We start from the raw sequence: 23080 nt of genomic DNA, 5'->3' as shown, positions 1-23080 counted from the left end.
TTAAACATGTACTTAAGCACTGAACTAGGTTAGGTGTCACAGGAATGGAAGAATGAGACAATTTTCTATTCTCACAATTTTCAAGTAGCTTAAAACAAGTTGCTACAATAGAAAGATATGAATAATATACAGGAAGGGCTAACAAAACTTCTTGCCATTTGGTGGAAAAAACTGTACCACAGAAAAATACTCATAATACAGAAAATACAAATACAGGCTGAAAATGTCCAGGACCAAAAAAATGTTTCAGAGTTTAGAGTTTTTCAGATTTTGGAATATTTGCATATTTGGCTCTTATGGAGTGAAATCTATGGAAATATTCAAAATCCAAAATTTCTAAAATCTGAAAACACTTCAGATTCCAAAATCCAAAACTTTTTTGAAAGTCACATCAGGCTTAAGAAGTTTCTTATTTCTGAGCACTTCAAATTTCTAATTTTTGAATAAAACATGAGGACGGCACTCCACAGGATATATTCTGTTCAATTTCATCATAACCCTGACTTCCTATTCTCCAAAGGTAAAAATAGGAGAAATCTATAGGAAAAGAAGGGAGGTAGGAACCACACCCCAAAAATACTTTAAACTTTTTAAGTCATAAAGAAAACAGAAAGCCAAGAATGGCACCAAGTCTTTCATAGATTTCAGTCATAACATAGACTCTAGAACCTGATGGCACATAGTACCAGAGGTGAACTATGTAGAAAAATTGTAGGGAGAGACAAACATACTGATGAAAGGAGGAATATCACCCTAGGCAGAAACTGGTCCACCTAGGTTCAAGAGAACTGTAAATCACCCTCAAATGGGGACTGAGGTTGTGACTCAGAGGCAGAGCACTCGCCTATCACGTGTTAGACCCTGGGTTTGATCCTTAGCACCACATATAAATAAAATAAAAATATTGTGTCCACCTGCAACTAAAACAATATTAAAAAAAAAAAAAAAAACATGATGTGCATGTATGTGGTGGTGGTGGTGGTGGTAGGGTCTTTGTTTCTGGTGCCAGAAATTAAACCCAGGGTCTTCTGTACATTAGGCACACATTCTACCACTGAGCTATACTCCCAACCTATATTTGTTATGTATGGATTTCTTAAAATAGGAGAGAAAAGTTCAATAGCTCTATACATTATATTTCTTAGAGAGTTTGAAACTACTCAAAAGTTTTTAAATGGAAATTTTATTTAGCAATAGAAGAAAAATTTTCCAATGCCTTCTTCCTGCTTCAAAGTAAGCATGGTGAATACTGCCATCAATAAAAGATAAATCACATTTGAAAAGTGTCCATTAATCATAAATGTCTGATCTTTTCCCTCCTTGAACAATTCAGTTCTAAAGTCAGTGGGTGTGGCTGAGCTAGTGAACTCTGGTGAGAAAGTAGAGGTGGCTCAGACCAGGTTATGTATGAATAGGGACAGACTGCCCCCAAGAGCCAGAGTCCAAGTGGAGTGAAGAGAGAAGGGTCGAAGGGACAACAAAGAGATGGATTACAAACAGAAGAAATGATCAAGTCAGTACTGCAGGAGATAAGATTCTCACTATCAGAGAAAACAGGTATAAGGAAGGAACAAAAGACAACCAGAATGAACCCTGAGATGGTGAATTCCTGATTGCTGTCCACTAAGCAGGACAGAAATCCATTTGGTTTCTATCTACCATTCTTCATTATTCCATGTAGAACTGTTTTGCCATATTCTACTCTGACATAAGAGAGAAAGGAAAGCAGAAAACCTGAAATGAACATATGACTTCAAGTCCTGGAGGCTAAGATTAAAGTGGGCAAGTGCTAAGTAGCCAAAAGTATAATTTAATAACTGGTAAAGGTTAAATATTAAAATAAGTTACAAAATAAAACAGGCTTTTAAAGTTTTAGATCTAAAATGTGTTAACTTTTAAAAAAAGAGGCCAAACTGCTACACAGAAAGCAACCAATGTTCTAGTATGTAGAAGTCAACAGTATAGTCAGGAGCAGCACCCTGACTCCTAAGTCAAAATTCTATTCAGCTAAAGACTTACCTGTGTGCTGCAGTATCTTACTGACCAAGAACAATTTCTTTCTTTTTGAAAATCTGGGACTTTCCTAATCTACTTGTTTCAGTGACGTCACATAAAAATGTTATAAACCAGAACATGTAGACAGAAAACTGAATATAGAAAACAAATGTTTTCAAACTTTAGACAAAGAGCAACACTAAAGTTGTAAATACAGTGATTTATTATATTGGCCTCTGCTGAAGGCACTTTGAGGAGGAACCCAAGCAAAGTGTGGAAGGCTCCCTAATGTAGGCAAGACAGGGCAAGGACTTTGAGAGAGCTGTTGACAACTAGAATTTGGATTCAAAAGAACCTGAAAGTAAAGAGAATTCCAGTCTCTTTAGGTATTCTGCTGAATACAAAGCTGTGAATGCACAAGGCATGTCTCCAGGACACCAGGCAAAGAACATGCAGGGGCAGAAAACGAACAATTCCTAAAGCTCAAACAGGCCACAGAGATGTCTGAGTACTAACCAGGGAAAATGGAGGGTCTTCCTAGAACACCCAGGTCATTGAGAAGATGCTCAGAGAACACAAAGCAGGGCTAAATGAGCCCAAGAACAAAAGTTGGCAAATATTTTCCTATAAAAAGCCAAATAGTATTTTAAGTTTTGTAGGCCATGTACAGCTCTGTCACATATTCTTTCTTTCATGTTAAAAGAACGTACACACTTAGATCAAGGATGGTATAAAAACAGGAACAACCAAAACTGGGTCAGAAGCCACAGTTTAATGAGCCTTATGTTAATAAAGGCCACTTGTCCTAATAAGCCACACCAATCAAACTAAAAACCAAGATTCAAAAGGCCCAAGCTGATACTTCTCAAACAGCATGACCACCAAAAAAAAAAAAAAGCAAATAGCCTAAGAACAACAAAATTTTCCAACTCAAAAATAGCAAATTTCCACTATTCAATATCTACTCAAAAACTTCTGAACATGTCAAGATGTACACCCCAAAACATAACCAGGAGAAAAATAAATCTACATAAATGACTGATAGAACCAAGAACCTTAAAACAATTTTTATAACTATCTTAAGCAAATGTAACACCAAAAGAAAAGCAAAAGATTTAAGAAAAAGTTCTTGACATTAAAAAAATGTGAAATTTAAAATTCATTGGTTGGGCCAGCTGCAGTAGCACACACCTGTAATTCTAACTACTAGGGAAGCTAAAACAGGACAATATCAAGTTTTAGGCCAGCCTCAGCAACTTAAGTAAGACCTCATCTCAATAAAATAAAATAAAAAGCGCTAGGAATATAGTGGTTAGAGTGCCCCTAGGTTCAATCCTCAGTACCATAAAATAAATAAATTTAAGAAATTTTAAAAATTCACTGGTTGCATATAAAAGCAGCTGAATACTATGAAAAAGATTAGTGACCTGAAGACATAATAATTTTCTAAAACACAAAAAAATGCTTTAAAAAAATGACATTGAAAGCAAAATAGTCTTAACACATGTTAATTAAGAGACCTAGAAGAAGGGGACACAACACCTATTTTCCTTAACACAATAAACTATAAGCCAACAAAACATTAAGCAAATATAAGCCAAGAAAATGTAAAAGTAACATTTAGGTACAACAAAAGCTCCATATAAAAAATTTAAGAAGGATAAAAAGAAAATGTTTTTAAAAATGCAGAGAAAGAAATTAGAGAAATGAAAACACAGTACATACAGAGAAACACAAGTAAGAATGACCTTATTTATCATTATTTATCTATCCTTATATATTCCAGTATTACATAAAGTAGGATAGTGTAATTTGGAGGTAGACTGTGTTAAGTTAAAGAGCAATGAAAGATAAAAGGGGATGCCCTTGATGCCAAAAGTAGAAAAAAAAATGAAAATCTAAAAATACTCAAAATATGAAAGACAATAAATTCCTATTTTGCAATGAAATACCATACACCACTGAAAAAGAATGAACTACTTGACACATTAACATAACTCTCTTAGTGTGTTGAATGAATAAAAGCAAATTACTAAAAAGGTATTTTTTATTTTTTAACAGTTCAGTAACATGGGGGCTGGGTTTGTAGCTCAGTGGTAGAGTGCTTGCCTACCATGTGTGAGGCACTGGGTTCGATTCTCAGCACCACATATAAATAAATAAAATAAAGGTCCATTGACAACTAAAAAATATTTTTTTAAAAAAAGTTCAGTAACATGTAAAACGAAACAATAAAATTTGAAGTTATATAAATTTATGGTGAAACTATAAAAAAGTATAAATACATATAACGTTACTCTAAATGAAGAACAGAGCCAGGTATGGTGGTGCACACCTATAATTGTAGCTAGAGAGGCTGAGGCAGGAGGATGGTGAGTTCAAAGACAGCCTCAGCAATGCAGTGAGACCTTGTCCCTAAATAAAATACAAAAAAGGGGAGGGGATGTGGTTCAGTGGTTAAGTGCCCCTGGGTTCAAGCCCTCATACCAAAAAAACAAGAGAGAGAGAGACAGATTTAAAAAATACTGAAAATACTGTTATTTCTTAAAACTGTTTGTTACTTTGTATGACCATTTTTTCAGAGTTTATTCATGTTAAAAAGTATTCTTAGCCAGTGTGGTGGCACACGCCTATAATCCCAGTGACTCGGGAGGCTAAGGCAGGAGGAGAGAAAGTTCAAGACTAGCCTGAGCAACTTAATGAAACCCTGCCTCAAAATAAAAAGAGCTAGAGATGTAGCTCAATGGGAGAGTACTTGCCTAGCATGCAGGTTGCCCTAAGATCAATTCCAAGTACCAAAAAAAAAAAAAAAAAAAAAAGAAACTTTGGGAGTTTGTAAGGTAGCCCAGATAGCACATGTGCTTAGCAAGCATGAGGCCCTGAGTCTGAGCAACCAAAACAAAACAACCATTCAATATCTTACAAATGACAGTTAACCTTAAAATTATTTGCTGGGCCTGGAAAGGAAATCTCTATTTGGGATCCTCCCCTGTTAATTACTGTTTTTAAAAGAAAGATCATACAATCATACAGTTGTATGAGTTCTTTAGTGGCCAGGAAGAACGATCACAACGACATTAAATGAAAATTGCAAGTCCAGAACAGTATAAACAATATGTTATTTCTATAAGAGTAGAAAACCCTAAGAACATATGCATATAGGTAGTTTGTTGTAAAGATACATAAGATAAACGTTATTTAGAAAAAAACTAGGTAACAGAAACTAGTAGAACCTGGGGAGGGAAAATGGGCGATTCAGGAACTTGGAATATGTTTTTTCACTATGATCTGTCTATCCTTCTCAACTATATTTTTTAAATAATACGTACTCTGCCACATCAATGATCATAGCAACACAATTCACAATAGCTAGACTGTGGAAACAACCTAGATGCCCTTCAATAGATAAATGGATAAAAAAAAATATGGCATTTATACACAATGGAGTATTACGCAGCACTAAAAAATGACAAAATCATGGAATTTGCAGGGAAATGGATGGCATTAGAGCAGATTATGCTAAGCGAAGCTAGCCAATCCTTAAAAAACAAATGCCAAATGTCTTCTTTGATATAAAGAGAGCAACTAAGAACAGAACAGGGAGGAAGTGCATGAGGAAAAGATTAACATTAAACAGAGACAAGTGGGGGGAGAGAAAGGGAAGAGAGAAGGGAAATCGTATGGAAATGGTAGGAGACCCTCAATGTTACACAAAATTACATATAAGAGGTTGTGAGGGGAAAGGGGGGGGGGAAACAAGGGAGAGAATTGAACGACAGCAGATGAGGTAGAGAGGGAAGATGGGAGGGGAGGGGAGGGGGGATAGTAGGGGATAGGAAAGGTAGCAGAATACAACAGTCACTAATATGCCATTATGTAAAAATGTGAATGTGTAACCGATGTGATTCTGCAATTTGTATTTGGGGTAAAAATGGGAGTTCATAACCCACTTGAGTCAAATGTATGAAAGATGATATGTCATGAGCTTTGTAATGTTTTGAACAACCAATAAAAATAAATAAATAAATAATGCATACTCCAAAAAGTCCTGATATTTAAAAAAAATGTTTTTTACCTAGGCATATAACAACTGCCATAATACAAACAGGTAAATCCACTCTAGTAACTTGCCCAAATTAAGTTATTAGAAAAACATAAAACAAGACTTTACAATTTTCCCTAATTTATGTCCTAACATTGCAAAGATAGCAACCTTGGAATTTAATAGGTGGCCTTGGCAAATGTTCACCTCAGATATATGGATAATCACATTTTAATGACAACTGTGTCTTGGCTTTCTACAGATGATGGGCTTATAAAAATTTTTTTAAATTGCTAGTTAGAAACCAGAGCTGTAAGAAACACCATATATTATGACCTCATAATAACAATGCCTAAAAAGGTTGAGTTTTCAAGTCATCACACTAGACACTGGCAAGTCTATGCCTGGAATCCCCATACAATGCTTTCCTCAAAATGGGTGGGGGTGGAGGAGGGTGGTACCAGATATTGAACCCAACCCTTTTTATTTTTCAACAGGGTCTCACTAAGTTACTGAGGCCTGCCTCAAACCTGGGATCCTCCCACCTCCACCTCCTGAGTCAACAGGATTACAGGTGTGCGTCACTATGGCTGACAGAACACTTTAAATAAATCAGAATCTGCCTGTGCTTTCAAAGGACACAATTACCATTATTATATACTGTTGGCAATCCTGAATCTAGTAAGCAAGACCTTCACCTCAATTCATTATTTCTTTTCATTTTTAAAAACATCAGTATTTTTGAAGAACCCCAAGTAAACATAATACTACATACTGTGAGTAATATAAAAGGAGTATAAATGTCTTTGGCAAAGCCTTAAGTGTCAAAACCAAAGTCAAAAAAAGGCCATGACAGGGCTGGGGCTGTAGCTAAGTGGTAGAGCACTTGCCTAGCATGTGTGAGGGACTGGGCTCAATCCTCAGAACAACATAAGAAAAAAATTTTTAATGTATCCACCTATAACTAAAAAATAAACATTTAACCGAACTAAATAAAGGTATTTTATTTAGCATAAAATAGATCTAAAATTTTTAAAAAGGCCATGACAGGAATATGTTAAGTGTCTATAAAAAGTATAACCCTAAAAATCAAAAGAACATGAAGAAAATTCAGAATAAAGAAGTAAACAGATCAGTTGAATAAGTTGGTGCAACAACAAAACAGAAGAACACTGACGGGGTGGGGGTTAGTCATTGGGTAATGGGAAAAAATGCAATGTCCTGGCCAGGGCCTCTTGGATCATTTTTTAAAAATCAGCCAGCAAAAACATAAGTGCAGATTATAAGTGAAAGATTAAAACCAAAATTATATGGGGTAAGCCACGGTGGCACCTGTAATCCCAATGGCTTGGGGGGCTGAAGCAGGTGGATCTCAAGTTCAAAGCCAGACTCAACAAAAGCAAGGTGCTAAGCAACCCAGTGAGCCCATCTCTAAATAAAAATACAAAACATGGCTGGGGATGTGGCTCAGTGGTTGAGTGCCCCAGAGCTCAAACCCTGATACCCTGCCCCAAATTATATGGGATGACGTAAGTGTACTTATATTCAATAAGAATAAGCAACTTTGAATGCAAGAGAAGAATTTTTTTTTATTTGTATATGGACACAACACCTTTATTTATTTTTATATGGTGCTGAGGATCGAACCCAGTGCCTCACACGTGAAAGGGAGGCACTCTACCACTGAGCTACAGCCCCAGCACAAGAAATATTTTAAAAAAGAAAATAAATAAGAAATGGGTCTGGGCATTAAGCTCATTGGTAGAGCATATACTTAGAAAGCACAGGGCCCCTTAATTTAATCCTACCATCAAGCCAAAAAAAGGAGAAATGCATCAAAGCCTTAGTATTGTCTGTTGTAATGTTTTTGTGTATTTAGTTTAAGCACTGGTAACATCTGCAACAACTTATCAATCTTATAATTTCAATTTAATTCAGACTTGCCTCGTTGTTTTTTGGTGCCAGGGATTGTATAGGCCCTTAACTACTGAGCCAAATCCCCATCCCTTTTTATTTTTAGACACGGTCTCACTTAGGGACTGCTAAATTGCTGAGCTGGCCTTGAACTTGCGACCCTCCTGCCACAGCCTTCCAAACTGCAGGGTTACGGGTATGTTGCAGTGCCCAGCTAGACTTGTGGTTTTAGTTAGAAGTTTCATTAAATAGTACTGAAACATAAACATGTTAATATTTTAACAAAATATTAAAGTATTAATATAAAATATTCACTTTATTAAGTTTAATTTTTTAGATATCTACAAGATTTGCCTTAATATTTATAAAGGAAACAAATAATTGCTTTGGAAACCAAAGTATTTCATAAATACTAAAATATATTAAAGTTATTAAATTTCTGGTCTGTAAAAGGAATCATATATAAATCAAAGTCCTCTTTTTAAAAGATTGTTTAAATTTGTTGTATTTATTTTAAAAATTAGACTTCTTTCCTTTTTAAAATAGATGGCTCTATTTTATGCTAAATAAAAGAAAATAAATGTCTCCATCATTCAAAGTATTGATTTTTGTTCTATTTCTAGTGGAGTTTCATAATGAAAACCACTCCTCTTACAAGTATCTCCTCTCCGGGATAAGCATTTTCAAAACAGGGATCATTTCTTATACTAATTTCTCTAAAAACAGCTCACAAGGCAACTCTAACACATATAGTAACTGTTGGTGGTTAATAAACAGAAATTCAGTAATTATCATTTTGTTATAAGACGCTCTATTACCTCTGTTACATCCCAATGGTGTAAAAACTGATCCAAATCTGTAAGGTAGAGCAGCACAGGGGAAAGCTGTGTCTGGATGACATGAGGAACTCCTCGGAGGTTCTGAAGCCAAGTCAACTCTTCTTTTGAAAAGCCTAACGCAGTTAAGAAAGAAAGCCATGTAAAAATAAATTAATTACAAAGCAGTAACAGTCTTCATAATTTTTTATAAACAGGTAACATGTACCTTCCAGCAAACCCTTCTTTAGTTTCTTCATATCATATAAATATCTTAAGAAATGAACTTGTAGTAATGAGGCAGTTAAATTCACATAATTATGTGCTCTGACCCAAAGTAAAATATATCCTAAAATGGGCTATCCCACCTACTAGAACTTTACTACTTTTACTAAAAAAAAATAAAATTTTTTGAAAAAGCAAATAAATGAGTAAAATAACATACTTTTACAATGCCAAACATTACATTTCTTAGATAAAAGCCCTGTTTTAAAATTACTGTATCCCCCAAATCTATTTTTTTGTTTCTTAACTGAACTCAGGGCCCTGCAGATGGACAATACATTTGTAGTTCCTTCAATTACACCTTAGTTAACAAAATTTTGATTTCTTTATCACCCCAGTACATTTGACCTAAGCTACCCAGACAATGTCCCAAAGTTGCTTCTGACATGTAGCTGTTCTCAGAATGATTAAATACCACTGCCTACTTAGATGTTCAGACCACTATCCTTCCATAAGCACACCCTGAAGAAGAGGCATTATCTAAGTTTAATAGCCACATAACAGTACTAACTTTGAGTGAGTTTTGTAAAACTAAAAGCTTTTTGATGGGTAACTTTTATATAAATATACAAACATAAAATATAAATCCCTCCTACCTCAAATGTGCTCATCCAAAAAATATGAAATTAACACGTAGGAGTTTTTATTATTTTTAAATAGTTGTCTTAATAGATTCAACTTCATTCTGAAACCTGTCAAGTTCTTTCTGGATTTAGATAATAACTAACCCCCCTAATTTCAAGCATTTAGAAAATTTCAATCTCATCATTATCATCTAAGTATAAAAAGGTTAATATTGAAATAGCACAATTATTCAAAATGATAATAAGATAGCATTTCTACTTATTTTAGCAATTTTGTTTTGAGGGTAAATGGAATGTAGTATGAGAACTAATCAAAACCTGATATTATTATATCAAACTGAACATCTGAACATGTTTGGAAAGGAGATCTGTTATTTGCTGCATTTTTAAACCATGCAGTGGAATTTTCTCTGGCTAGTTTAAAAACAGCCAATTAAGTACAAGTCACTATAAACAAGGATGAGAATAAAATTAAGAATAAATACTAGGAAGGAGATGAAAATATAATTACATGATTTTCAAATAACCCAAAGTGTTGGATATTTATAAGAGATTTGAGTCACTGAAGTTGAATCATGTATCACCTGCTTCAGGAACTTGATACTGCAGGGTACAAATATTCTTCCAAAGATTTTCACTTATAATAAAAATCCTCTAAGACAGATTACTTATCATCTTTCATACTGGGAACCAAACAGATAAGACAGCAAATCTTAGGAGAATAAGGTTTTTTTAATTTGTGACCTGGCAAGTGAAATGGGGTTACCTGTAAGTGTGGAAAATAAGAAGCTGAAATAGTCCACATCAGTTATCAACCAGTCTTTAACCGAATACTTCCATCCAGAAAGTGATGATCTATAATAAACAATGGGAGAACTATTATCAGAAGTTCAATTTTCTTTCCAGGGAACCTACGGGTCTTAGGGACTGAATCCACCACCTCCATATGCTCAGCCACTGAGCTAGAAACCACATCAAATCATTTTTCTTCAATAAGACTTATTTAATAGCTTAAAAGAAAACCCATAGTATATAATGTTTTTTTGTTTTGGTATTGGGTATTGAAGCCAGAGGCACTTTACCCAGTCCTTTTTATTTTGAAACAGGGTCTTGCTAAGGGTCTTACAAAATTGCTGAGGCTGGCTTCAAACTGGAAATCCACCTACCTCAGTCTCCCAGGTAGCTGGAACTACAAGTTTGCATCACTACACCCAGCTATAGTGTTTTAATATTTTACGAAAGGGCTCAAGTCCTATAATATAAAAATTTTAAATTCTAACATTTTTATGTAAAGTTTCATTTAAAAGCACAAATGAGTCACATATATGGTGTAGCAGAAAACTTCCACCACATTCCAAAACTAAACTCCAAAGAGCCAAAATGAAGTTTTGCTTTTTCAGCACTAGGTTCTACCACTATGTACTTACTATTTGATTTTTATAAAGTCTAACATTCAGCAAATGAGTTATGTTTAATCAAGTTCCAGCTTCCTACCTAAGCAAAAGTAAAGACAACTATGTGTTTCTCTCTCTCTTTTTTTTTTTTGAGAGAGAGAGAATTTTTAATATTCATTTTTCAGTTCTCGGCGGACACAACATCTTTGTATGTGGTGCTGAGGATCGAACCCGGGCCACACGCATGCCAGGAGAACACGCTACCTCTTGAGCCACATCCCCAGCCCTGTGTTCTTAAAATCTATTTCACTGTAGTGCAGCTAAGGTATTGGCTAAGGACTTAAGGGAATAACTAAATGTAAAGCAGCCTTTCATTAAATGAGGATTACAATTCCTGCTGAGATGAGTTTCCAGTAACTTCCTTCAAGGAAAGGCTAGAATGAGAGCAAACATCAATCACAGAAATAGCAAAAAGGGAAATGATCAGATCCAAAAAACTGAGCTTACAAATTCTGAATGTGATAAAATTAGGAGTTTCTAATTCACCAATAAGCACTTAATAATTTTTTACCATCATAATAACTGCATCATGTTTATTAATGGTCTTAAATTTGGAGGGTTAAAATTAAAAAAAACTTTTTTTGAGTATCATATGCAGGCAACAAGTGAAGATTTATGGAAGGAATATCACAATCTAAAAGGTCATAGAAAGCCACAGTTGCCCTATAGAAAGGAGTTCAAAAGAATGGTTACAAAACATTCTTCTGAACCCAGTAAATATAGGAAGCAATTGTGCCACCCAGTGGCTAAAAGAAGAAAACAATTTTAAGTTTTTTAGGGGGAAAATGACAAGTAATTACATCAACACTGTTTTTAAAACTATGATGATCATATACATTGTCCAAGGCAGAACACTTCTGAAAAGAGAGAGGAATGCTATTACTAACTATGCAAGAGCAAAAGAGGTAAACTGAAACAGTTGCTGGCAGGCCAGGTTGTATGTTCACCCTACTTAAAACCCAAGCCAAATTTTCTTAGTCCAAACAATTTCTTTATTTAACATTTCAAATTACTTTTCCATATTTATGCTTTATATTCCCCCAATCCAGCTGTAAACAAATCAGGGGCAGAAAGGAAAGAACTTGCTATGATCATGGAACAACACAAGGTGGGCATCAGAACAAATATTGTCACCACAGTTTAAAAGACAGTGTGATAATAGTTTGTCATTTGTCCCCAAAGAGACACTTAAAATGAATTTGCTGCCATTTAGCCATAGGATGGTACAAGTGATAGCTTTTATAAAAAAATTTTAATTACTTTTTTAGTTGTAGGTGAACCCAATACCTTTATTTATTTATATGTGGTGTTGAGGATTGAACCCAGGGCCTCACACACGCTAAGCGAGTGCTCTACCGCTGAGCCACAACCCCAGCCCATGATTGTTTTTTTTTAAACTGGGTTCAAGAGCCTATTAGTTTGTTTTCAAACTACTTCTGAACACCTTAGTGAGCATGCAGTAGAATGATATGCAAAAAAATATAAAATTCTAAGAAAACACAAATGGGTTGGTAAAAAGGTAGGGACAGCAAATCCAAGTATACTTTTCAAGAGAAAATAAACATGAATGATTTCTAGCTGATGAGTTTTTCATACATGGAACACTCAAGTTGTAACCTGCTTTCAATAAACATTTCTAATAGAGACAGGGGGGCATAAGAACTACAAAAATTTGAGTTAACTTTAATCTCATGGCTCAATTAATGTAACAAAATCAAAATAAGAAATAACTGCCAGAAGCAATGGTACACATCTATAATCTCAGTGACTCAGGGGGGCTGAGGCAGAAGGATAAATTCCAGTCCACCTTTGTCAACTTAGTTGAAACCCTGACTCAAAATAAAAAATAGAAAGGTCTGGGAATTAAGCTCAGTGATAAAGCACCCTGAGTTTAATCCCCAGTAGCCTCATCCCCACCCCAACAAAAAAATTTCAGAAATGATTAAAGTTACATCTCACAGAAATTAATTTGACATCAGTACAGGTAGGAGGAGAAAATGAAAAAGTCAAGGATAAAAAGGAATATTCTGAAAGACCCAAAATGTCTAAGGAACCAAACATTAGTCTTAAATTCTGACCCTACTTGAAAAGTCATATAATGCCAAGTCTAGAAAAGTTAAAAAACCTTAATTTTGTATTTTTTTCAAAAAGAGATTACTCTAAACAGGAATATTACATCTACAGACAAATCTACTAATGGATTCTACAAACACTAAAAAGCAAAACTCAAGTTTGGTGAAGTTTTAACTACAAAACTAGTCAGCTTTGCATGTATGTATGCCAAGGCAGTTCATATATGCTAAACATACACTTTGCCACTGAGCTACACCCTTCTACAACCCAATCTGCTTTTATTTTATTTTTTAAATATTTTTTTAATTGTAAATGGACACCAAACTATTCATTTTTATGTGTGCTGAAGATCAAATCCAGTGTTTCACGCATGCTAGGCAAGCGCTCTACCACTGAGCCACAAACCCACACCCCCCAATCTGCTTTTAATGATTATGAGTCCTTATTATCAATACTCGTTACAAATCCCCCGCCCCCCCCAAAAAAGTGAATCATATCTGACATTGATAAAAATACTAAATGCAGTTTCCAAAGTAAATTAATTTCAACTATGGTTCAAAAGGTGGGTCTTAACTGGCTGATAAAAATTTATACCTAAGGTAGAGAGTGCCCTCCACTGGAAGTTAGTAAATACAAAGCCACCTCAGATATAGAAAAATATGGGAAATTAATCAGTTTTTAAAATACTTAAAAATGACCAAGTCTAACACATATACAGATAAGAAATAAACCTTGAACTTTCATATATAAACAACATATTACCAATAACTCTCATCTGCTAGAAGGAAAGGTATAGTCAGTTATGTAGCATACTTTTAGTAACTAGTCAAATATTTGTCCTATAGTGTATGAAAAGACTGACAAAGTTTATTAAAAGGAGCCACAACTACCAATAAATATTGATGGATATGAATACCAAATTACTCTGTTACAAACATGAAGTGTTTAAGGATTCTTTCAATACTGGCAATTTGAAATTATTACAAAAACTTTTCAGAATAAAATGCCTAGTCACTATAGAAAATGGCATAACAATTCCTCAAAACTCTAAATAAATGAGACGGGGTATAGTGGCAGAGCACTTGCTAGCATGCATTAATCATTGGATTAATCCCCAGCACCAAAAAATAATAAATAAAAACAGTATTACCACATGATCCAGCAATTTAATCTCTACATATACGGCCAAAAATTGAAAGAGTGGCCTCAAAAAGATATTTGTATACCACTGTGCATTAAAAACATTACTCTAATTAGCCAAAAGATGGGGAAAAAAACAGATTTCTATCAAAAGATGAATGGTGGAACTGGGGCTGTAGCTCAGGTAGTGCACTTGCCTAGCAAGTGTGAGGCACTATGTTCAATCCTTAGCACCACATAAATAAATAAAACAAAGGTACTGTGTCTATCTATAACTAAGAAAAAACAATTTAAGGATAAACAAAATACAGTAATACACACATACACACACACAAAATACAATACAATATCACTCAGCCTTAAAATGAAATAAAATTTAAGAACATATCTATAATCCCAACAACTCTGGAGGCTAAGGCAGAACAATTTCTAAGCCAGCCCCAGCAATTTAGACCCTCCAACAATTTAGCAAGACCCTGTCTCAAAACCAAAAAAAAAAAAAACAAAATAAAGGTGGTGGGGAGGAAAGGACATAGCTCAGTGGTAGAGCACCCTTAAGATCAATCTCAAGGACAAGGTGCAAAAAAGCCAGTCATAAAAAGAAAAACAATCGATAGTCCCATTAATATGCAGTATCCACAATGAAAAAAATCAAAAAGACAGAATAGTGATTAGGAGGAGTTAGGGGGTGAGGCATGGAAGAATTAGGGAGGAATTGTTTAGTGGGTAGTATTTTAGTTTGAGATGAATAATTCTGTAAAATACCACTATAGCCACAAAATGTTAAAATGGTAAATTTTATGCTATGTATATTTTACTACAAAAAGAGAGACTTTAAGTAATTCCTGATCTGGGTCCACAAGCTTATTTAATTCAGCAGCTAATTAAATTCTGAATTCCCAGAAAGTCTAGGTGACAATTTCCTAACCCCTAAGATTTTATGCAGAGTACTCTCACCTCCATGCTTTTGATTGAATTTCAGCCCTCATTCTAATCTAGCTATATAAATCAGGAGCCATAAACATGAAGCAGTTTTACAGTACTTCCTCAGCTAATAAATGTTAACAGAGTTGCAATTATATCAAATATGAGTAGTAGCAATATGTGACTTTAAAAGCCTTCTGTATTGTACCAGTTTCCAGTAAGAGGAAGAGGGGGAAAAGATTATACACTTAAAATATAGCTCACTTGAACAAGATACCTCATGTGTAGTATCCCAATAAGCATGGCCGACAAACTTGAACTGAGTCTTCCCATAATACAGCAACGACTTAATCGAGAAAGCAAATCAGTAGGCAGACTAGGTAGAAAATACACAAGCTGAACCAAACGTTTCTGAGACTCTGCAGGGAGAACGACCACGGTGCCTTCTTGTGGATCTAGTGGGGTAGGTAAAAATATTAAATTCAGCTATACAATATATACAAACTGGAGATTAAATTTAGTAAAGCATGTTGATGGCTTTTATTGAATCACAGGCTGACAAATTACATTGAAGTTCAATCATATCAATTACATACAAAAATTTTATCATAAATCATGTATCTATGGCTTGTTAAGCTATTTCCTGAAGTAAAACAGTGAACATTATAATCATTTATTCAAAATTTATTTATTTATTGAACACTATAATAATTTCACAATATCTAAGTGTTCTGTTAGAAATAAGAACTTTGATGGGAGTGAAAAGGAAACAGGACTGAGCACAAAGCATAACAATGAAAAACAAGCAATTCAACTGAACAGTGAAAATTACAATATCAACCTAATTTAAGGTAAAAGACCTGATTGTCTGCTCCATGTGTGTATATATATCTATGTACCTATACATATATGTACAATATTTTAAAATATAATCCATGGTCCAGGTATGGTGGCATATGCCTGTAATTCCAGTGACTCAGAAGGACACTAAGGTAGGAAGACTGCAAGCTCAGCAACTTAACGAGATCTAATCTCAAAACAAAAAGGATGCATAGTTCAGTGGTTAAGCCTGGGCTTAACCCTCATCACCCCCAAAATTTGTTTTAGAAATAATAGAAAAATATTATATAAAACATAAATATATAACTAAAATACATTAAAATTCTTAACATATGACCCACAAAAGGTGGAAACCACCCAAATATCCATCACTTTTGAAATGTACAAGTGGCATATGAATAAAGGGAATATCATTTAACTGTAAAAAGGAATAAAGTACTGATACTTGTTGTAAGACTGATGAACCTTGAAATATAATACTAAGGGAAAGAAGCTAGACATAAGAGGCCTTGTATTATATAATTCTGCTTATACGAAATGTCCAAAATAGACAATTCCATAAAAATACAAAGTAGATTAGTAGTTGCCAAGGACTGGGGGAGAGAGAATCTTAGGGACAATTACTGAGTACAGAGTATTTTTTTAGGGTGACGAAAATGTTCTAGAATTAAACAGTGGTGACAACTGTACAATCTTTGGAATATATTTAAAAACCACTTAAGTATATATTGTAAACTGGTAGATTTTATCATTCTATCTCAATAAATTATGTGACTCAATCTCAATAAACAAACTATATGCACATGTATATATATATGTATATTCATGTATTTTAGTCATATTTTTTGCTTAAAATATTAAACACTTAAGTCAGTTCCAGGGATGAATGCTAAAGTAAAAATATAAAGAAGTCATACAATATATTCATTATAAGTAATGAAGGTATTATAGTGCCATTAAAGCTTCAAAGTAATTTCTTAAGTCTCTTATTAGTTTTGAATTTATAAACAGGAGGTAGTTTCAAACAAAGATAATTCAAGAACACAAAAAGCAACGGCAGCCAGGCCCAGTGGCACATGTCTGTAATCCCAGAGGATCAAGAAGCTGAGGCAGGAGGATCTCAAATTCAAAGCCAATCTCAGTAAAAGCAAGGCACTAAAAAACCCAGTGAGATCCTGTCTCTAAATAAAAATACAAAATAGGGCTGGGGAGATGGCTCAGTAGTCAAGTGCCCCTGAGTTCAATCCCTGGTACCACTCCGCACCCTGCCAAAAAAAAATATCATCTACAAACATTAATCCTCTATAACAATTCCAACAAACAATAATACTGAAAATAAATTTACTGTTTAGTTTTTAATTTTGGCAATTTGACGACGGCATAACTAAAAAGGCGGCAAAGCTAAAGAGATTCCCTTAAAAATTTCTTTCCTACACTAGAATGAATCAATGAGTATGTATGCCACTTAAACTCTTACCATAGATTCGGGGAGCGGTAGTTTGTAAACTTTTTAGTAATTCTTTATTTGCTCGTGCTGCAGCAGTATGAATGATATCAATCAGCTGTGTTGAGAGTTCAGGGTTTCGGGAGCCCAGATGAGAGAGTTGCAACGGTAAACCAGCAAGCCAACGGGATAACACTTTACTACGGTATCTTAGATAGACCAAGGGAAAACATGACAAAGTGTGATCTTCAAAGGCAAGGGAAATAAATTTGAACTTACAAAAAAGGATTATAATTTAAACATGCTACCAAGTGACTAATTATGAACCAATAACACATTTGTTCATTTAAACATTTGAAAGCCTACAAGATGTCCCCACCATTTACCTATGAGAAACATTTTCCAAGACTTTGCCCACTAAATTATGCAATATGGGATATTATCTAAATTGTAGTTTTACCTTAAGGGACAGAAATACTTAACTCTTTGTAAACTACTTATCTAGTTAATGTTAATTATTATACTCTATTAACAAGCTGATGCATTTGCCCACACACAACATGGCTTTGAACTTGTGTTATTTTATTATATAGGGCACTTACTTAAAGCTCTAATGTCTTGGGTTAACAGCAAACATTGAGAGCTTAGGGATTTAAGTTAAGTATGCACTTCATTGTCAGACCTAAATTTACAGCAAAAACCACACTACAGTCCAACAACTACCTACATATATGGAGATATCCCAAATCAATCAATCAATCAATCCACCTCTCTTACTGGCGATTGAACGCAGGGTCTCGCAAGTTAGACAAGTATTCTACCACTGAGCTAAATCCGCAGGCCCCCCCTCCACCCCTTAACTTTAATAAGACAGTGGCTTGCCACAGGCTGGCCTTGAACTTGTGATCTTCCTGCCTCAGTATCCCTAATAGTTGGGATTACAGGCATGAGCCACCACCACATGTGGCAAACCCCAACCACACATCTTCCTGACTAGCTCAAATGATCTTAAATTTACCATATCGAAAGAGTTAATTCCTGCCGGACATAATCATACACACCTGCAATCCTAGCTACTTGAGAGGCTTATACAGGAGGATCACAAGTTAAAGGACAGTCTTGACAATTTAGGGAGAAAGTGTCTCAAACTGAAAAATAAGAAGGGCTAAGGGTGGTAGCTCAGTGGAAGAGCACCCCTGGGATGGATGCAAATACTGGGTGTCCAAAAAAAAAGTTGATTCCTTAGTTCCATTCTTTGTTGTCTATCTCACCTGACAGTATTAAACTAAGCCAGAAACTTGGTCATCTTCTATTGTCCTCCAGTTTATCCCACATGTCCCAATATGTCACTAATGGCTAATGATTCAACCTCCATTATTTTCTTTCTTTTTTTTTTTTTAATTTATTTTTTTAGTTTTCGGCAGACACAACATCTTTATTTGTATGTGGTGCTGAGGATCAGACCCAGGCTGCACGCATGCCAGGCGAGGGCACTACCGCTTGAGCCACATCCTCAGCCCTAACCTCCATATTTTCTATGGGAAGAAAAAGATTATGGCCGTGTTGTGGCTTGAATATGAAGTGTCCCCCAAAGTTTGAAGGTGAAATGACTAGACAGTGCTGTAATCTACTTTGAATAGACTGCCGGATAATTACAGGCAGGTAGGATGTGGGTGGAGAGGGTGGGTCAATGGGGCATGCCCTGGAAGGGTTAGCTTCCCTGTGCCCCCACCCGTTTCCTGGCCATGATGAGGTGAGCCACTTTCCTCCACTAGACACCTTGGGCCCAGAGCAATGAACTTAGCCAATCATTGAATAAACCCCCAAAACCTCCTCTAAGTTATTTTTGTCAGGTATTTTGGCCACAGCAATGAAAGGCTAACTAAAACAGGCTGCTATAGGTTGTTGCATCTGTTCACTAGCTACAAGTAGAAATACATGCTAAAGAGGCTTTTACTGTACGGATATGGGTATAAAGTTCATGAGAACTATTAAGTATGCTTTTTTATAAAATTTTCCATCATTTCATTAATGCACTACATAGGATTAAAAAAAAAAGAGAGAGAGAGAGAGAGACACTTTCTCCAAAGATTTCATCACTCTATCAGCTTATTTAAAACATTTAAACAGACTACAAATAACTCAGCAAGAGAAAAGAAAAATTTTGTTTTGAGTACCAGGGATTGAACTCAGGGGTGCTCAATCACTGAGCCACATCCCCAGCCCTACTTTGTAGTTTATTTAGAGACAGGGTCTCTACTGAGTTGCTTAGCGCCTCACTTTTGCAAAGACTGGCTACAAACTGGCGATCCTCCTGCCTAAGCCTCCTGAGGCACTGGGATTACAGGTGTGTGCCACCACACCTGGCATAGAAAAAGGAAATTTATATAATAAAGTAAAACTTTACCTGAGCCTGTAAGATCTCAATTCTTCCTTCTGATAGATTTTACTGAAAAATTTTAGTAACAAAGTCCGAACTGGAAGGAGAAGGCCCCTTTGTTGATATAATGTATAAACTGCCTTAATGAGAGTCTCCGTAGCCTCTAAAAACAGAAAGAAAATAACTGATATCAATCAAAAATATTTCTTTAATAACCTCCGAAATTCCTGTAAATTCACTTTTACTCTGCCCATATGGCAAAAGCAGGTCTTAGCTACAAACTATTGATAACTATCAAAGTCCTACTGTAATAACAGCATAACTAAAACCAAAGTCAAACCAACCAAAAGTTACAATATAAATTTTCTTAAGGTACAATAAACCTTGAGATGACAAAAAAAAAAAAAAAAAAGCGAAAGGTGAATTCGATTGGAACCAAACAGAAAAGCCTTGATTCGATTCTGAATGAAAAAAGTTGTAGTAAATCAGTCCAAAAAATGGACAATGTAACTTAACTCCTACACTGAAGAAAGGTAGATGAGGAAATATAGAATGTTCATTCTACATTGATCAAAGGGAAAAACTTTTAATTTTCAGTCAGACAAGAGCCCTTAGAAGATAGGCCCATTGTGAAGCAAATTAATGAAGATTTCTTTCTTCATTAATTTGCTTCACAATGGGCCTATCTTCTAAAGGCCAAAATGATTTCAGACTTCAAGCAGATAGTGCTTTATAAATTCTTAGGCTAGCTACCTTATATGGTCTGAATATAATTAACTATTGGAAAAGTTTGGAAGTCACCATTTCATGGCTAGTCACTAAATATCATAAGAGTTCCTCTCAGATCAAGGCAAAACAGCATCACGTACCTCTGTTTGGTTGTATCTGCATTAACCTCCATGATACTCCAAGCAATCTGTTCAGCTGCTTACTGTTTAGCCTAGAGCCATCTTCAAGGGTCTTTGTCACAAATTTCCTTATCATTTCTATCCAACTGGAATCTTTCTGCAAAGTTGAGGCATTTGCCAGGGAGACCATGATATCAGACAGTGTTAAATTCAGTAAGAGATGATCTACGTTATTGGAGAGAATCGTGCAATGCTTGATGCTAAAAACAAACAAAGACACACACACACATATATCTATAAAGTGTTATGTCTACCATGCCTGCTTCACTTAGCGTACTTGAAACAAAGAAATTCCTTCTAGAATTAATAAAATGTCAAGACGACACAGTGTATAGGCAAGGTTCAGGTCATAGTTCTGTAAATAAACTATTTACTACGGAATCAGGGTTGTTCAGAAAGTCTGAATTACCCTGCATACGGCTCAGTTCATTACTAATGCTGCTGTTTATACAGAAGGCAAACGGTTTCACAATACTACATGGGAACCCTAAAAAACTTGAAAGATAAGACCTGAAGATTTTTTTAAGAAAACATTTATTTGGATGGATATCACAGCAGATCTTGGCTTTACTTCTAACTAATCACCTGACCTAAGAAACACTAGTTTCTCCTGGTAATAATTTCCTCCTGTATGAAATATGAACACTGATTCAGGTAAGCACTGATTTGAAATGAATTAACTTTATAATTCACATACTAAAATCAGTTTATTTACCTTAGCCAAATAAAAATGTTTCTTTCAAAACTTGAAAGAAATTTTTAAATACCTGAATACAATATTTATTGAACAAAATCTGAAATTCAAAACATACTCATTTCAGACTATTACAGTACAGTCCATTTTTTTCATGTTTAGAAAAATGTGGAGTTGACTAAAATTATAAATATCTCAAAGTAATCAATTTTAAAGGAAAACAGTAACTCTGGATTAGATTTCACCAAGGACAATTGTGAAGAACCACACATACATGAAAAAGGAAATAAATTTGATGTGGCTGAGCATCAAAAGCAAGGCTAGAAACCACAAATGAGCCTAGAAAGGAAAAAGGGAACCAGTTTACAAACAACATCAAAATTAATTTTGCAGACAAGGGAGTACGATGGCTAACTTCTTTCAGATGGATGATTTTGCAAATACAAAAGGAAAAACAAGAGTTATAGACTATAAACAAAGAAGCAGCTGTGTGGCTATTGGAGCAATCCAGGCAACAGTGGGCAAGGGCAAGAACTAGGGTCAATACTGGTATGGACTAGGAGAAGGGAAACATTAGAATAAAAATTGTCTGGATATGAGACTTGCTCAATGTATACACATATGTGAGCTGGGGAGGGTAGAGAAGGGCAGCATCAAAGATTCTAGCACTGGTGACTAAGTTGATAAGAGATGATGAAGAAAAAAGAGCAGAAATCCAGAAATAAATTCTATCTTGTATACACTGAACCTAAACTGTCATAAATCCAGGCAGCATGGCTGACAAAACAACTCAATATGGAAGTCTGACACTTGACACTGGAAAGAGAAGTCTGAGCAAAATTTTATAGAAATTACCCTCATAACCACTCCCAGCTAGCTGCAAAGGAAACTAGGATAGCTAGTTTTTATTTTATGTAGCTATATGTCCAGCTAAAAACCGGGAATTTTATCATTAAAAGAGAATGCAACCTGGACAAATTTGCAACATTTCCTCCCCCCAGGTAGAGCTTTATAACACTATCCTAGATTTATCTCATGCAGCACAATCTATTACTATATCTGGGAGAACTCAAAGGGCAACTGCAAATTTCAGAGAGTTCATTCTGCTTTTCCAATAATTTATATAAAAAGTTTAAAGACTACATATACCAACCCACTTTACACTTCTAGAAAAAGAATATAAATTGTCACTTTGAATGAAAATGATGTATCAATGTTCAGTTCACTAACTGCCCTGATAGTTGGAGAGGCTGTGCATGTGTGAGGACAGGAAATATACAGGAACTATGCACCTAAAACTGCTCTAAAAGAATTAAATATTTTTTAAAAAAGGAAAGAAATTCTGATGCATGCTATAACATGAACCCTGAAAACATCAAACACAAAAGAACAAATACTGTAGATTATATTCATGATGTACTAGAATAAGCAAACATACAGAGAAAGTAAGTTGAACTGTACTTATCAGGAGGAGTATGGGCAGTTACTGTTTAGGGAAAACAGAGCTTCAGTTCAGGATGAGTTCAGAAGGTGGATGCACAATAATATGAAAGTACTTAATGACACTCAACAGTACACCTGTAGTTAC

The 23080-nt window shown here is 35.1% G+C and overlaps 2 protein-coding genes across 3 annotated transcripts in view; one reads left to right on the top strand and one right to left on the bottom strand.

Annotated features, from left to right (window-relative positions):
• Tex10 (testis expressed 10) overlaps positions 1–23080 on the bottom strand; it is a 46009-nt gene that overhangs the window by 7988 nt on the left and 14941 nt on the right. For both annotated transcript variants that reach the window (XM_076845759.2, XM_076845760.2), the window contains 6 exons: positions 20760–20998; positions 19918–20053; positions 17544–17719; positions 15504–15681; positions 10402–10490; positions 8770–8903 (listed from right to left, as the gene is read on the bottom strand). In XM_076845759.2, coding sequence (XP_076701874.1) covers positions 8770–8903; positions 10402–10490; positions 15504–15681; positions 17544–17719; positions 19918–20053; positions 20760–20998 — 952 coding nt within the window. The remainder of the gene's footprint in view (positions 1–8769; positions 8904–10401; positions 10491–15503; positions 15682–17543; positions 17720–19917; positions 20054–20759; positions 20999–23080) is intronic.
• Positions 1–23080, top strand: part of Invs (inversin) — a 169056-nt gene that overhangs the window by 144190 nt on the left and 1786 nt on the right. The window lies entirely within an intron of this gene.

This window comes from Callospermophilus lateralis, chromosome 2, assembly GCF_048772815.1.
Source record: "Callospermophilus lateralis isolate mCalLat2 chromosome 2, mCalLat2.hap1, whole genome shotgun sequence".
Lineage (NCBI taxonomy): Eukaryota > Metazoa > Chordata > Mammalia > Rodentia > Sciuridae > Callospermophilus > Callospermophilus lateralis.
The sequence above is the reverse complement of the archived record's forward strand: the minus strand, read 5'-3'. Positions and strand labels throughout refer to the sequence as shown.